Below are 14594 nucleotides of genomic sequence, written 5' to 3'. Positions count from 1 at the left end.
AGATGTCCAGAACACTCATCCATCTTACTAGATTGATGGACGAACCAATCCTTGGACGAGCTCGTCCATCTGGATAGACGGGTGGACGGGCTTATAATCAATGGAATCCCTTTCCTATGGACAAGCTATATGGACGAGTTTAATAGTTGAACTGTTTTATAACATCATCACAAACTAATATTGACATTTTATCAATATTGTTCAATGCTTTGTACAAAGGTTGCAAACAAGTTTTTTTTTTTTTTTAATTATAATCTTCAATTCATTGAACAAGAAAGAAGAAGAAGAGGGGGAAAGTCTACCTTACCAGCAGTAGCAACTGCTGGTAGACTATCCTTAATAAAAAAAACAAAAAGATGCGTCGGAGTGTAAGGCAAACTTTGCAGCCTCGTGGGCAGCAGAGTTGCAAGACCTCCTAATCCAAACAAAAGAGCAAGAAGAAAAGGACTCACTAGTTTTTTTTTATTTATAAATACATCCATGCGTATGGATGAGATTACAAGCTAGTATGTAATAACATTTGTAGCATTGATCATTGACATCACTCATATATCACCAGTTTTGAAGGTTATAATACTCGGTCATGGTGTACCAAGTTTGTAGAAAAGAGAGGATTAGTAGAATGGCAGCGGCTATTGTTGAAAGAATAGCCCATGGAGTGTTGAAATAATTGCGCACAAGCGCAGCACGCCATTTTGGCCAACTCTGTTCGCAATACCTACTCAGCTTGCTGGAAAGGCTTCCGTAATAGTATTCGTAGACATAGGCATTGTGGTAAAGCTTGTTGAAGAATTGGGCCGCATCCTCAGGATTCAACCAGTTATCAAGTATCTTTTTCTTGCCGAGTATTTCTGCGTCCTTGGCACTGTTAATGAGGCTGTCTATGAGTATGGCATAGGAAGTGAACCTATGTTCACATTTAGGGTAGCATTGTTCAAAGCTGATAAGATTCCGAAGGGTGGATTCCGTTGTCTCTTGAATTAGTAATGGAGGGATTTTCAGGACCCCCTTGCCCTCATCAAATTTTATGTCCAAGATGCTTTTGGACGTACCCCTTTCGAATTTGATTCCAGCCTCTACGAGGCTCGTGGCAGAAAGAATGGGTTGCCATGATGAATCCCAGTTGTCGGTCTGTGGGCTATCTTCAACTTCTTCAATCAATGAAATCATCCATCTTCTAAGCAGGTCGGGAATATGCTTGATGTCTTCGATATCAGTGAAATTTATATGAGGTGGTGAGGAAAGTATATCCTCGGGAAGTGAATTTGAGAAAATGTTATAAAAATAAATTTTGGCAAGTTCGAGTAAGGGCAGGGGTTGTTCAGGGTCCATGGTCATGTTGAACAAAAGCTCAAGTACCATCCAAGGTACTTGGTTTTCCAGCAATATCAAGTCATGGCGTAGAAATTGTTGCATACAAGACATGGTGAAAATTGGGTCGTTTGGTAGTGATCTGTCATTATAAGTAAACTTGCGTAGCAACTCAATAATGAAGCACCCATCAACAACCAGAATTTTTACAAAAGCATTTGTTTCGTAACCAATTGGCCCATCATAATACTCACGAGCCTCTTTCTCCACATCCATGACGGAATCGATTAAATTTCTCAACCGTTGCTCCGGAAAGGGTGATCGATAAATAAGGCCTTCCAAATACTTAATTTTAAATTTTTCTGTGGCACTCAAGTTTGGATCGCCATGATGGAAAGGCCCAATAGAAAATGCATCCGGGACATAAGCCTTTTCATTTAGCCTGCGAAGTATGATGGGGGTTTTAAAGATGCAACATTTGGGCGACATGGACATGTCTTTTATCGAAGATACCAATCCTTCAATATCAATTGCAACATTATCTCCGCTGTTCACAGCCATGTTTTGGTTCTGTTTTTCCTTTCCTTTATGCCTCTTCAAAATTGCTGCTTCTAGAATGAACCAAAAATGAAAATTAAAAAAAAAAAAGGAATAACAAACCAAAACAGATTTTATTTTGAGACACAATTCTCTTCAAACAGAAAAGGAAAAAAAGGAGTTAAAGATAAAAATATTAAGTCTAATGACACAAAAATATTCACAATTTTTTTCGACTATTGAGATTGCATGTTATAATTAATGTATAATAAAAGTAGTGTTCGTAGTGAACCGGTATACAAATAGTATTGCATCAATCACAACTTTCCACCCCAACAAATTGTGAAAAATATTATAATTTTTTTTCTCAAGTATTGGTCTTTATTAATAAAATAAACAGAAAAAAAAAAAGAAAAAAAAAAAGAGAAAAGCACTAGCCACTGAATCTCTCTCTACTCTCATTTGTGGCATGGTTCCTCAATCTTGGCCATTGAGTAGCCAATCTTTACTATTAGTTGGCTATTTGTGGCCATTGGGTGGTCAATCTCGTGATACCCTAAATTAATTATGTAGATTGAATTATATAAGTGTGTATTATATGGGTATGTGCTCAATCTCACATTTGGTATTTATTAAAATAAGCTAAGTAATATAAGCAATTAAGCACTGATCACAAATTATAATTTGACCAGCCCAACCTAGTAACACCATGTGCCTTGGGACACCCTAAGAAGACATGGTCCATTAATAAAGAAGATTAGGAATTTAAGGTGTGGTTTGGATAGCTGAAACGCAGTGCGTGTTGCACCTACGTTTCCCCCTTTTTTTTTTTTTTTTAAAGACTAGCGCCTGGTGCACTATTCATGGGACATGAATAGTGCAACAAGGCATATGAACAATAAAAAAAGAGTGAACAGTACATTTATTATTATTATTATTTTTTTGTTTTTAGTTTTTAGTTTTCAATTTTCAGCAAAATAAGCAATATCCAAACAGAGCATAAGTAGGATAAATTTAGAGTGGGTTTCACAATCATCTTGGTTTTTGCAATTATGAATGAGAAATTCTACATCTTGTGTTTATTATTTCCGTTCTTTGAAAACTAAAATTATTTGTGGAAGCAAAATATTCTTTTCTTCTTCCGACCCCAAAATTTCAGAATTCTTTGGACAAATTTGAATAATAAAATATGTGAATATACTGAGGAATATTTTAATATAAGAAAATCTATTGAAAAAACATATGCGATGTATTGTGTTTAAATGTTAGGGGTTTGTTTACATATGAATAAGCCTTTGTGATTTTTTTTTTTTTTTTCAATTCAAAATTTCAATTATGACTCACATGAAAATATTTTAGTAGTTAGACAAACTTTAAATACAAGTCATGTGAATTATGGTATTTTAGTTAATAAAGACTCATTAAATGATCAAATCGTAGCATTTTTAAAACTAAACTGTGAATATATATGTACTTGAAATTTTAGAGTTTAACTTGAAACAATATTAATCTTGGGATTTTATACTTTATAATTCTCCTTTATTTTAATACTTATGCACAAGTTTTACTAAAAGAAAAATCTCACATTAAGAATTTAAGATTCTTTTTATCGTTTTTATCACTTAAAGGTAATAATAATATTCTTTTTTTTAATATCTTTCGATTAAAATTCTTGCTTCTTTATTTTATTTGTATGTTACCTTTTTTTTTTCCTTTTATATATATGTTTTTATCCTTTAAAACAAATTTATAAATATGGAAGATTTCCTTTTATTTTATAAATGAAGAAACAAACTATAGGTCAATAGTCATTATATAAATGGAAAAAAAAAAAAAAATATATATATATATATATAAAGCAATCCATTCAAAAAAACTAAAATTTTTCAAATTTTAAGAGGATTGGGGGGGGGGGGGGGTAGGAGAGAGATAGATTAACGTACAAATGGTTTAATAATTTTTTACAGGTCAAGGCAATTGGCTCCTCTTGACTCCCTAGCTCCACCTTGATTCCAATTAGATTTTCTGTTAGATATGTAAGATAAAAAGTTAATAAAAGTAAAGGGAAGAACGTAAAGGTAATATTTTCAATAGTTTAGAGATAAAATAATCTAATGAAAATTGAGCCTCATTGCTTTAAGGATATATAGAAATATATATATAATATTATATAATAAATATTTACATAGAGAAAAGTACTTAGGTTAAATTATATACCATATATGAATGTAACTACTACAGGCTTAAGGCCAACCCGGCCTGGAGCCCTGATAAAGAAGGCCCAAACAGATGATATATTATTTATTTTTTAAATTTGGGTATAAATTTTTTTTTCCACCACTTTAAGAAAGCTCAAAAATCAAGTGATGTTAAAAATATACAATTTTGTGGGGCCTATGGATGCAATAGAATTTGTAGAATCCTTAAGTCATATTGTACCATGAGAATAATAAATTGTAAATAAAAATTTATATAGAACATTAACTAAATTGATGAAGATAAACTAAATATTATTTAGGGTAAATTACAAAGTTAGTCCTTATAATTATACTATATTTTAATTTAGTCCATAATCTTTAACTTGTGTCAATTTGGTCCGTAACATTTTCAAGTTTATGTCAATTTAGTCTCTATCGTTATCACACAGATGGAAAATGCTAATGTGTCAAACAGAATAATAATAAATAAAATAAAAATTTCATGTCATATCAGCTGCCAACTGTATTTCACGTCAAAAATTAAAAAATAAAAACAATTAAAATGTTCACAAAAATTCTAATTCATCCAAGATTTGTCCTGTACCATTAAATACATATATTCAGCTGAAGTTCTCGTATAGATACAAGTAACTCTCTCACTATTGAAATTTTCATAACATGCTATGTGAAATTCACAGACAAGGCATAATTATAAAAGATATATAAATTATAAGGTAATTTTTCTTTATTTTCTTTGTTGGGTTTTGGTTTTGTGCATTTGGGTTGGGTGTAATGGGCAATTAAAATTTTCAGTCAACGACGAGCTCCAAGATCGCCTCCTAGAGTTTAGATCCTGTACCTCCTCTAGAATGGAAAGATGGCGTGCCTTTATGGGAAAAGAAATTCTACAGTTTGGTTGGAACTATACATCCACTATTATATGTCTTAGTCTTCTATCTTAAGAATGATAAAGTATTGTAAAAGTAATTTTTTTGTTCCCATCTCTATCATCAACAAAGACCCATAGAAAACTAGTGAAACAACTCAGAAAATACCCAGCCAAACACTTCCAAAAAAAAAAAAAAAAAGCAAAACCCATTGAAAATATCACTAAAAAACAGCCCCTATGAACCTAGAAAAATTCAATTAAAACCTCATTGCAAACATAACACAAGACACGAAATTCTTAGCCAAACGTCATAGGAAATCAGCCCAGAAAAATTCTCACAATACCTTTTGAAACAGAAAATCAACTCCAAAAACTAACCATAAGAACCCTCATGAAACACCCTGAAAGAAAAACCCAAAAAAACCAACCGAATCCCTTTGTAAAAAGTACCAACCCCGGAAATTTCGCAATTGAAATCCGCAATAAACTTCATAGAAAAACCACCCACAAACCCAGAAAAATTGCTCCTTCAAATATGAAAAACAAAACAGAAAAAGAGAAGAAGAATAGAGTAAAGTAGTGACTATGAGAAGCATGGCAACAGAGGCAACATCAATATTTCAAAGAGCATGAAGATTCAAGATCAAACAAATATTCCCAGATAAGAGAGAGGAAGTTAGGGTTTTTTATTTTTTTTTTTTAATACGATGTGGCAAAGAAAATATTTTTTTATTATTCTATTTGACACATAAGTTTTTCCATCCAAATATAACGGTAATGACTTAATTGACGTTATATGGAAAATATTAGGGACCAAACTGAGATATAGTGTAAAGAATAGAAACCAACTTTGTAATTTTTCTCATTTCAATATTCTTACCAATTACCACTCCCAGCAGTATCCTGCAAGATCCAGATCCATCACCCACACACAAAAAAAAAAAAAAAAAAAAAGAAAAGAAAAGAAAAAAGAAAAGAGAGATTTAATTATGGCAAGATATTTCAGTTGACATAAGTTCTACTAAAGAAATCCATGCTTTTGACACCACAAATTGAATATTTCTTAAAGAAAAATAGTGTAACTCTTACAGATCATGGTAATGCTTTATGCAGTTCAGTCGTCTTACTCCTTTGTTACCCATGTCACAAATGCCACGGTTTTTATAATGCCAAAAGCACTAAAAACAAAAAGGCTAGCTAATTTCCATGGGAATGATCTTGTCTTCGCCATTAGTACTCAACTAGCTCACTGCACATACACAGTCATATAAAACATCTTTTATAAATGAATGGAAAAAGATGTTTTGAAACATCTTTTTCCATTCATTTGTTTTATTGATTGTGTGGACAATTGGGCAAAGGTGGTATTCACTCAATCCAAAAAGATGTTTTCAAACATCTTTTTCCATTCATTTATTTTATTGGTTGTGTGGACAATTGGACAAAGGTGGTATTCACTCAATCCACCCAAACCACTCCCCTTATTTTATTGGTTGTGTGGACAATTGGACAAAGGTGGTATTCACTCAATCCACCCAAACCACTCCCCTTTATTTTATTGGTTGTGTGGACAATTGGACAAAGGTGGTATTCACTCAATCCACCCAAACCACTCCCCTTAATTTGTTCCACACCGTCTCCACATGGATATTGATAGTGATAAAACTCAAGGAAGACGTATCCAATCAATTGAGTCGGTCATAAGAGACGGTGTTGCCTAAAGGGACGATCTACATGGACTAATAGTCAAAGAACTGGTAGAGGGAATCGTGTCCCGTACGGAAAGGCAGGAAGACGACGAACTCTTTGTAGTAGACCGATTCCTTTATCTATGAGAAAGTGGACACTTCTTATGATATCCCTTCATAATTTATATTTTTGTTTCGAGTCCTTAAATGGTTTATAGGATTTAGAGGAAATACTTTTAAATTTATTCTCAAAATGATAAAATCAAAATTTGAAGTTTAGTATACAATACATAACTAAAATTAACCTGCCCAATCCACCAAGTTAAGACCACCCAAATTCTTAACTGGCCCACCATTTTTGTAATTTGCTTGTGGTTTGAAATTTTTGTAACCCACCAATGGCATAACAGTTATAAAAAAATTTCCCTCAACTTGCCAAATTTGACCCCCGCACACAACTATGGATTTTGGGGGTGTGATTAACTATATACCTGCCCAAGGAGAAAACTATATTTAGGCTAATAACTATGGAGTACTCCACTAACGCTCTGTTTGTTTTGATGGAAAATATTATGTAAAAATAGTTTTTCGTGTTTTCCAGTATTTGGTAGCATTAAAAAAATGAGTCAAAAAAAACTATATTGGTCAATATAAAAAGTATAACTTATCTTTAGAGATTTTTTTCCGCTAATTTTTTTTTGGAAAATAACTCTACCTCAAAGTTAGCTAAATAAGAGAAAGTTAAAAGAATATTTTTCAACTCATATAAGGTTACTACCAAACATAGGACAATAAGATAGTTTTATAAAAATATTTTTTGAAAAATGACTCATTTTATAGAAAACATTATTGCCAAAACAAACAGAGCGTAAGAAGTAGGAAAAACTACTACTTTGTGTTTCGTATTTTTAGTCCTATTTAGAAAATCTAAATCTTCAAGGGAATATTATTTAATTTGATGTCTTTTAATTAAATGATCCAGTTATCAAGTGCCTTTATGGTATTGTTAATGAACAATTTTAAGAAATTTTTTGTGCCACTTCTATGAAAAATATAAAAAATTGTTAAAAAAAAAATCAATTGTTTTTTTTTTTCTCTATAAAAATTTTCTAAAAATATCTCCGAAATCAATGCATTTAAGGCATCCGATAACATTTATCTTAATAAACAAGTTACATATATGAGATGCGATGTAACAAGATATAGTCAACATAAACATATATACGGGTTGCAATGTACATACTCAAATATCATAATCTGAATAATCTCTCCAAATTTCTTAGCATAGTTTGTGAATGCTTGATGTTCACATGTAACAACTTTCAATTTAAAATAATGATATAGACCTTTATAATCTAAAAGAAGAAATTCCCTAACGATAAAGACAATTGAGGACTCCAAATAAGTAGGTGTGTAAATGCATAAATTTGAACTTTACCAACCAAAAATTTAATGAAAACAATAAGACAACTATGGCCTACAAAAGAAGAGTAAAATAATGAGAAGTTGACATTAATCAATTGCTTTTTTATTGATCTCCCATTTAATTACTAAAATTTTGCCTAAATAAGTAACAATAAAAACAAAATGCATCATCCTTTTTAATGATCTATTCCAAATAATTTTTGTATTCTCTAAACCAATCATCATTGAATCGATGCAATACTTCACAAATTTCTTTAAGGGAAATCATAGCTATGAGGTTGACAAGAACTTCCTTGTAAATATGATTTTCTGATTTCATTATTGATCATTATGATAAAAATATGAGACATTTTCTCATATCCTAGGATCTGAAAGAAGATTGTTCAAGTCAAAACAAATTCACTTAGAAGATGAATTTTGCAATACAATTGATTTCCTTATAAGAAGTTCGTTTGTAATGCTAGCAAAAGAATAAAGGATAAATTATAATGTCATTCAATTTAAGTATCCAACCATTATATTAATCATATTCAATAAAGTATTTAAGTAATATTTTAGTGGACATGTGTAAGTCCAAAATGCATCACATAAATCAAACAAACTCTAAAGACTAAAGCAAGTATTAACATATTAACTATTTGAAAAAGTGCTTTTATTTTATTTTTAAAAATAGCAATTTTAAAATATGCCTTTTGAAAGCACAATTTTTAAAATCAAAGTAAAACATTTGATAAAATTGTAGTTTGACAATTGAGCTATTGATCTAAAATTGTTGTTTCAATGTAAATTACTAACATTAATCTTCAAAGGTCCAAATTTTTAAAGAGGAGAAATTGCAATTTACCTACTTGTGGTTTGGCCCGTTTTAACAATACTCATCCGTGGTTTAAAAGTTATCACTTAACCCACTTGAGGTGGCCTCCGTTAGACTCCCATTACCCACCTCTGCCCTTTCCATTAGAAAATCCCCTTTACTATATAAGCCAAAATTGAACCCAATTAGAACCCTAAAAAAAAGGAACGCGCCCTCTCTCTCTCTCTCTCTCTCTCTCTCTCTCTCTCTCTCTCTCTCTCGCTCTCTCTCTCTCTCACTCTCTCTACCTTAGAGCCCTTAAAAATCTCCAAACCCATAATCCCTTTCTCTCTTCACTTAGATTGCCAAAGTGAAATCTGAACACTTGTAAGCAACCTTATATATAAAGCAACTTGATCCTTTTCTGTGTTATATTTTATTGAACTCAAGCACCAATTGATTTCTGTGTAATCGCAATTCAAACCCATAAAGTTTGTTTCCTTATACTTTCAAAAATAAAAATTTCACAATATTTAACACCAATTGCAGAATTAAAAGAATAAAGAAGAAATTATATTAATAGGTTTTTTTTTTTTTTTTGCTGAATTATATTAATGGGTATAGTCAATACCATGATAAAACATCACATGTTGTGAATGAATGAATAATGAATAAATACAATAAAACACCTAAACCCAAAAAAACATAGAACCCAAATCTAGCAAATCCAGCAACGAACCTAGATCCAAAATGGCATCAAACAGATCTGGCGAGCAGATCCGGCAGTAAACCCAGATCCAAAATGGCAACGAACCCAGATCTGGCAACGAACCTAGATCCAAAACGACATCAAACAGATCCGGCAGCAAACCCAGCAGATCCAAAACGATAGCAAACCCAGATCCAATAGATCCGGCAAAGAACCCAGATCTAGTAGCGAACCTAGATCCAAAATGATAGTTAACCCAGATCCGGCAACGAACCCAACTCTGTCCAAAAAGGTGCCACTTTGAGCCAGTCCAGGAGCTTCGACAGGTGTACTAATCGAACATGGAGGACTCACTAGAGCCTTAGAAGAAGCTGGAGGAAGAGATGGTGGAGAGTTCACCACTGCTAGAGACGGAGCAGGCATTGGAGTCTTTCTAACTGTAGGCGACGGCGCTGAAGCTTTAGGAGCAGGTGCTTGTGTTGGCGACTTTGAAATCTGAACATTTGTGTGCTTTGACGCCAAGACTTGAGACTTGCTTGCTTGCAATTCTCTCTCTACTAGCAATCAATTTTTTTTTTTTTGGCGTGGTGAACACAGGTTGATAAAATTAGGGATTTACTCTTGTTTGGTTGGTGAGAAAATTTATAGGAAAGTAAAACCCAAGCTTTAATACACCTCCTTGCTTGCAAGTGTTTAGATTTCACTTTGGCAATCTAATTGAAGAGGGAAAGGGATTATGGGTTTTCGGATTTTTAAGGGTTCTAAAGAGAGGGAGAGAGCTTAATCCTTTTTTTTTTTTTAGGGTTCTAATTGGGTTCTAATTTTGGCTTATATAGTAAAGTGGATTTTCTAACGGAAAGGGCAGAGATAGGTAACGGGGGTCTAACGAAGGCTACCTCAAGTGAGTTAAGTGACAACTTTTAAACCACATGTAGGTATTGTTAAAATGGGCCAAACCACAGGTGGGTAAGTTGTAATTTCCCCTTTTAAAGATGTCAAATTTTAATTTTAATGGGCTCAAATTTTTGTTTAGGATGGTCAAATTTTTTTTTTTTTTTTAACATGGTCAACAATCTATATTAATTTAAAATTATATATCTTTTAAGGTATATAATTTTTTTTTTTTTCAAATGACCACCCTCACCAATTCAGGTAATTATTAAGTACTTTCAGATTACTATAAATACATACTATCTCATTTTACATAATTGTAGATCTCACTAATTAAATTTATGATGAGACCCGCAATTTATATAAGAGAAAAAAATACACATTTATGATACTTTCAGAATATTCAATAATTTTCCCACCAACTTATAATTACGATAGTCCATATTCATAAGACCTGGCTTATCTTTTCTTCAAAAAAAAGTCAACAACATTTATTTCTAGCTACTATGATAGCTGTGGTGGCAATGACATATGTGTCACTTAGGCTACGTAAGCACATATGCGTCACTTTTTTTTCTCTACTCTCAAAGACTAATGTAAGCGTGTTTAGAGCATCTTCAGCAGATTCTCCAAATTTTTGTACTATTTGGAGAATGAACAATGACTTTTACCTTTAACTACCCATTTTTTTAAATACACTTTCCAACAGATTCTCTATCTCATTCTCTATCTCATTTAAATATTATTTCTTCATTCATTCTTTATTCTTTTTTATCATCATTTATTCTTTCTATATTTATTCCCAACAATTATATTTTTTAATGAAAAGTGTTATATTTACAACATTTTTTGCAATACTTTCACAAGAATTATAACAAAATCTTATATGAAAAGTTGTTACTAATTCTAATTTGAACCTACCACTGAAATTATATTTTTACTCACTAATATTAGCTAATAACAATATGTTACTTAAGATTTATTGTAAAAATATTGTAAAAATATTGTGGTAGTATTTCCATTCTTTCATCCATATGTTTCCTTTTTTTTTTTTTTTTTTTCTCTTGTTTTTTTTTTTTGCACCATACACATATACCCATAAATCTCATCCTCTCCTTTTTTTTTTTTTTTTTTTTTTTTTAACATGGTCAACAATCTATATTAATTTAAAATTTATATCTTTTAAGGTATATAATTTTTTTTTTTCAAATGACCACCCTCACCAATTCAGGTAATTATTGAGTACTTTCAGAGTACTATAAATACATACTATCTCCTTTTACATAATTGTAGATCTCACTAATTAAATTTATGATGAGACCCGCAATTTATATAAGAGAAAAAAATACACATTTATGATACTTTCAGAATATTCAATAATTTTCCACCAACTTATAATTACGATAGTCCATATTCATAAGACCTGGTTATCTTTTCTTCAAAAAAAAGTCAACAACATTTATTTCTAGCTACTATGATAGTTGTGGTGGCAATGACATATGCGTCACTTAGGCTACGTAAGCACATATGCGTCACTTTTTGTTCTCTACTCTCAAAGACTAACGTAAGCTGTTAGAGCATCTTCGGCAGATTCTCCAAATTTTTGTACTATTTGGAGAATGAACAATGACTTTTACCTTTACTACCCATTTTTTAAATACACTTTCCAACAGATTCTCTATCTCATTCTCTATCTCATTTAAATATTATTCTTCATTCATTCTTTATTCTTTTTTATCATCATTTATTCTTTCTATATTTATTCCCAACAATTATATTTTTCAATGAAAAGTTTATATTTACAACATTTTTTGCAATACTTTCACAAGAATTATAACAAAATCTTATATGAAAAGTTGTTACTAATTCTAATTTGAACCTACCACTGAAATTATATTTTACTCACTAATATTAGCAATAACAATATGTTACTTAAGATTTATTGTGAAAATATTGTAAAAAATATGTGGTAGTATTTCCATTCTTTCATCCATATGTTTCCTTTTTTTTTTTTTTTCTTTTTTTTTTTTTCTCTTGTTTTTTTTTGCACCACACACATATACCCATAAATCTCATCCTCTCCTTTTTTTTTTTTTTTTTCTCTACTTTCCACTTCCAGACCTCCCTCTCTATTTCTTTCTCCACTCTCTCATTTTCTACATATTTTCTTTTCTTTTTCTACATTATCTTCAAAACACACACAGATACGCATGGAGAGAAAGGAGAAATCGCCCTTACTCACCACACCCCACCGCTGCTCCTCCTCCTCACGCCTGCTACTCCCACCACACACACACGTCTTTTTTTTTTTTTTTTTTTTTTTTTTTTCTTTTATTGTGTTCTAATTTTTTTTTTTTTCTGTTCTTATCTGTTGTTGTGTTTGTTTGATTTAGATTTATTGTTTAAATTAAATCTGTTTTAAGAGAGCAAGAATTGTTTTGTGAGAAGAAACAAATCAAAGAAGAAAGAGAAAGAAGTGATAAAATAGTAAGTGCTGGAATTTTTAATGAAAAAAAAATTAGTTGCTAATCTACAGTAGCCCATTAGACTTGATGAGCTACTATTCATGAGCAAAATTTTTTTTTGAGTCTTAGAGAGACTGTTGGAGCTCTCTTTCCTCTTTTTCCGTTTTCATTCTCTATATTTTGGCTATACATACTCTATTGGAGATGCTCTTAGAGAATTCATATTTAGTGATTATCAAAAAGAGAGCATTCATATAATCTTGCAAAAAAAAATTTGTATGTTTAAAACATGAAAAATGTTAATGAATGTTCTGAGAGTATTTGTTAGTGAATAATTTTAGAAAAGCTTTATAAGAAAATAAATAATAATATTTGGCCAAAATGTAAAACTCACTCTCTAAATTTTATTAATTTTCATTTCAATCATATAAATTGCATTTTGTATATTTAGTCCTTTAAGTTTCAAAACCTTCTCAATTTAGTCTTTTGTTAACTTACCATCATATTTCTGTTAACTTGCCCAAAACGACGTCGTTTTGGCCATATTTTAATATTTAATATTTATTTTATTATTTATTTCTTAATTAAAAAACATTAATTTATTAAATAAAAAATAAAAAATAAAAAAGCCTTCGCCTATGTTTCTTGGGGAAGACAATAGGGGAGGAGTGATTGCCCCTGTGGCGATTTGGGAACACAAACCCAAGCGATGTTGGGGTGTGCTCAGTGCTCACTCACAAAGATGAAGTCGTATTAGTACTATTACTAGTTATTAGTATTTCTGAGAAGGCTCGCACTCTTCTGCATATCTATCTCTATATCTACTAATTCTCACTTATGCTTGTAGTTTTTTATTTTTTAATTTGTATCTATTACAAATAAATAGAGAACATATAAAATAGTAGATAGATGGATAGATATGGAAGGGGAATGATATCTTTCTTACATGAGCTAGATTTAAAGTAAACAATTATCCAATCTGTAAACGAAACCCAGCAATGCATGGCATGGAAAAAAGAAAAAGAAAAAAAATATTAAATTATGAAATAAATAATAAAAAATTAAAATTAAAATTATTAATTAAAAAATAAATAATAATATTAAATTGTGGCCAAAACGACCTCATTTTGTGCAGATTAACGGCAAGTATGGATGGTAAGTTAATGGAGGACTGAATTGAAGAGGTTTGAAACTTAGAGGACTGAAATAAAAAAATGTAAACTTAGAGAATTGAAATGAAAAGTTGTGAAACTTTGAATGTAAGTTTAATTGATTAAAATATGGTTTTTTTTTTATATTAAATAAACAATTATGCAAATGAACCCTCTTTTTTGTAAAATTTCACACTTAAAAATATAGTTTGTTCATGGTTTTCATACAGGCTATGTAATTTTGACAAATTGTCAAATCCTGACCCTGATAATTGTCATTTGAAGTATAGTTTTATAAATATGTGATAAAAAATTAAAAAGTAAAAATTAACCTATTTTCAAAAAAAAAAAAAAAGGTTAAAATTAGTAGATAATTTGCAAAAAAAAAAAGGTTGTGTAAAAAAACACAAAGATTTATGCCTTTTGCTAAGCACACTCCAAGAAGTCGGCGTAAAAAAAATTTTAAAAAAAAAAAAAAAAAAAAACAAAAAACTCAACCAAACACGAGACAATAAAAAGTAATTAAAAAAAAAAAAA

General features: G+C 30.9%; 1 protein-coding gene across 2 annotated transcripts in view; it reads right to left on the bottom strand.

Annotated features, from left to right (window-relative positions):
• Window positions 1-253: 253 nt before the first annotated feature.
• The window catches only part of LOC112032586 (UPF0481 protein At3g47200), a 22183-nt gene continuing 7842 nt past the window's right edge, over window positions 254-14594 (bottom strand). Inside the window, exons 1-2 of one of the 2 annotated variants that reach the window (XM_065769634.1) lie at window positions 6025-6302; window positions 254-1922 (exon numbers count right to left, since the gene is read on the bottom strand). In XM_065769634.1, the coding sequence (XP_065625706.1) occupies window positions 553-1872 (1320 nt within the window). In that variant the 5' untranslated portion in view covers window positions 1873-1922; window positions 6025-6302 and the 3' untranslated portion in view covers window positions 254-552. Of the gene's footprint in view, window positions 1923-6024; window positions 6303-14594 lie in introns of those variants that run through there. The other variant, XM_065769635.1, reaches the window with a different exon arrangement.

This window comes from Quercus suber, unplaced genomic scaffold (assembly GCF_002906115.3).
Source record: "Quercus suber isolate HL8 unplaced genomic scaffold, Cork oak 2.0 scaffold_1238, whole genome shotgun sequence".
NCBI classification, from domain to species: domain Eukaryota; kingdom Viridiplantae; phylum Streptophyta; class Magnoliopsida; order Fagales; family Fagaceae; genus Quercus; species Quercus suber.
This window is presented reverse-complemented; position numbering and strand designations above follow the sequence as displayed.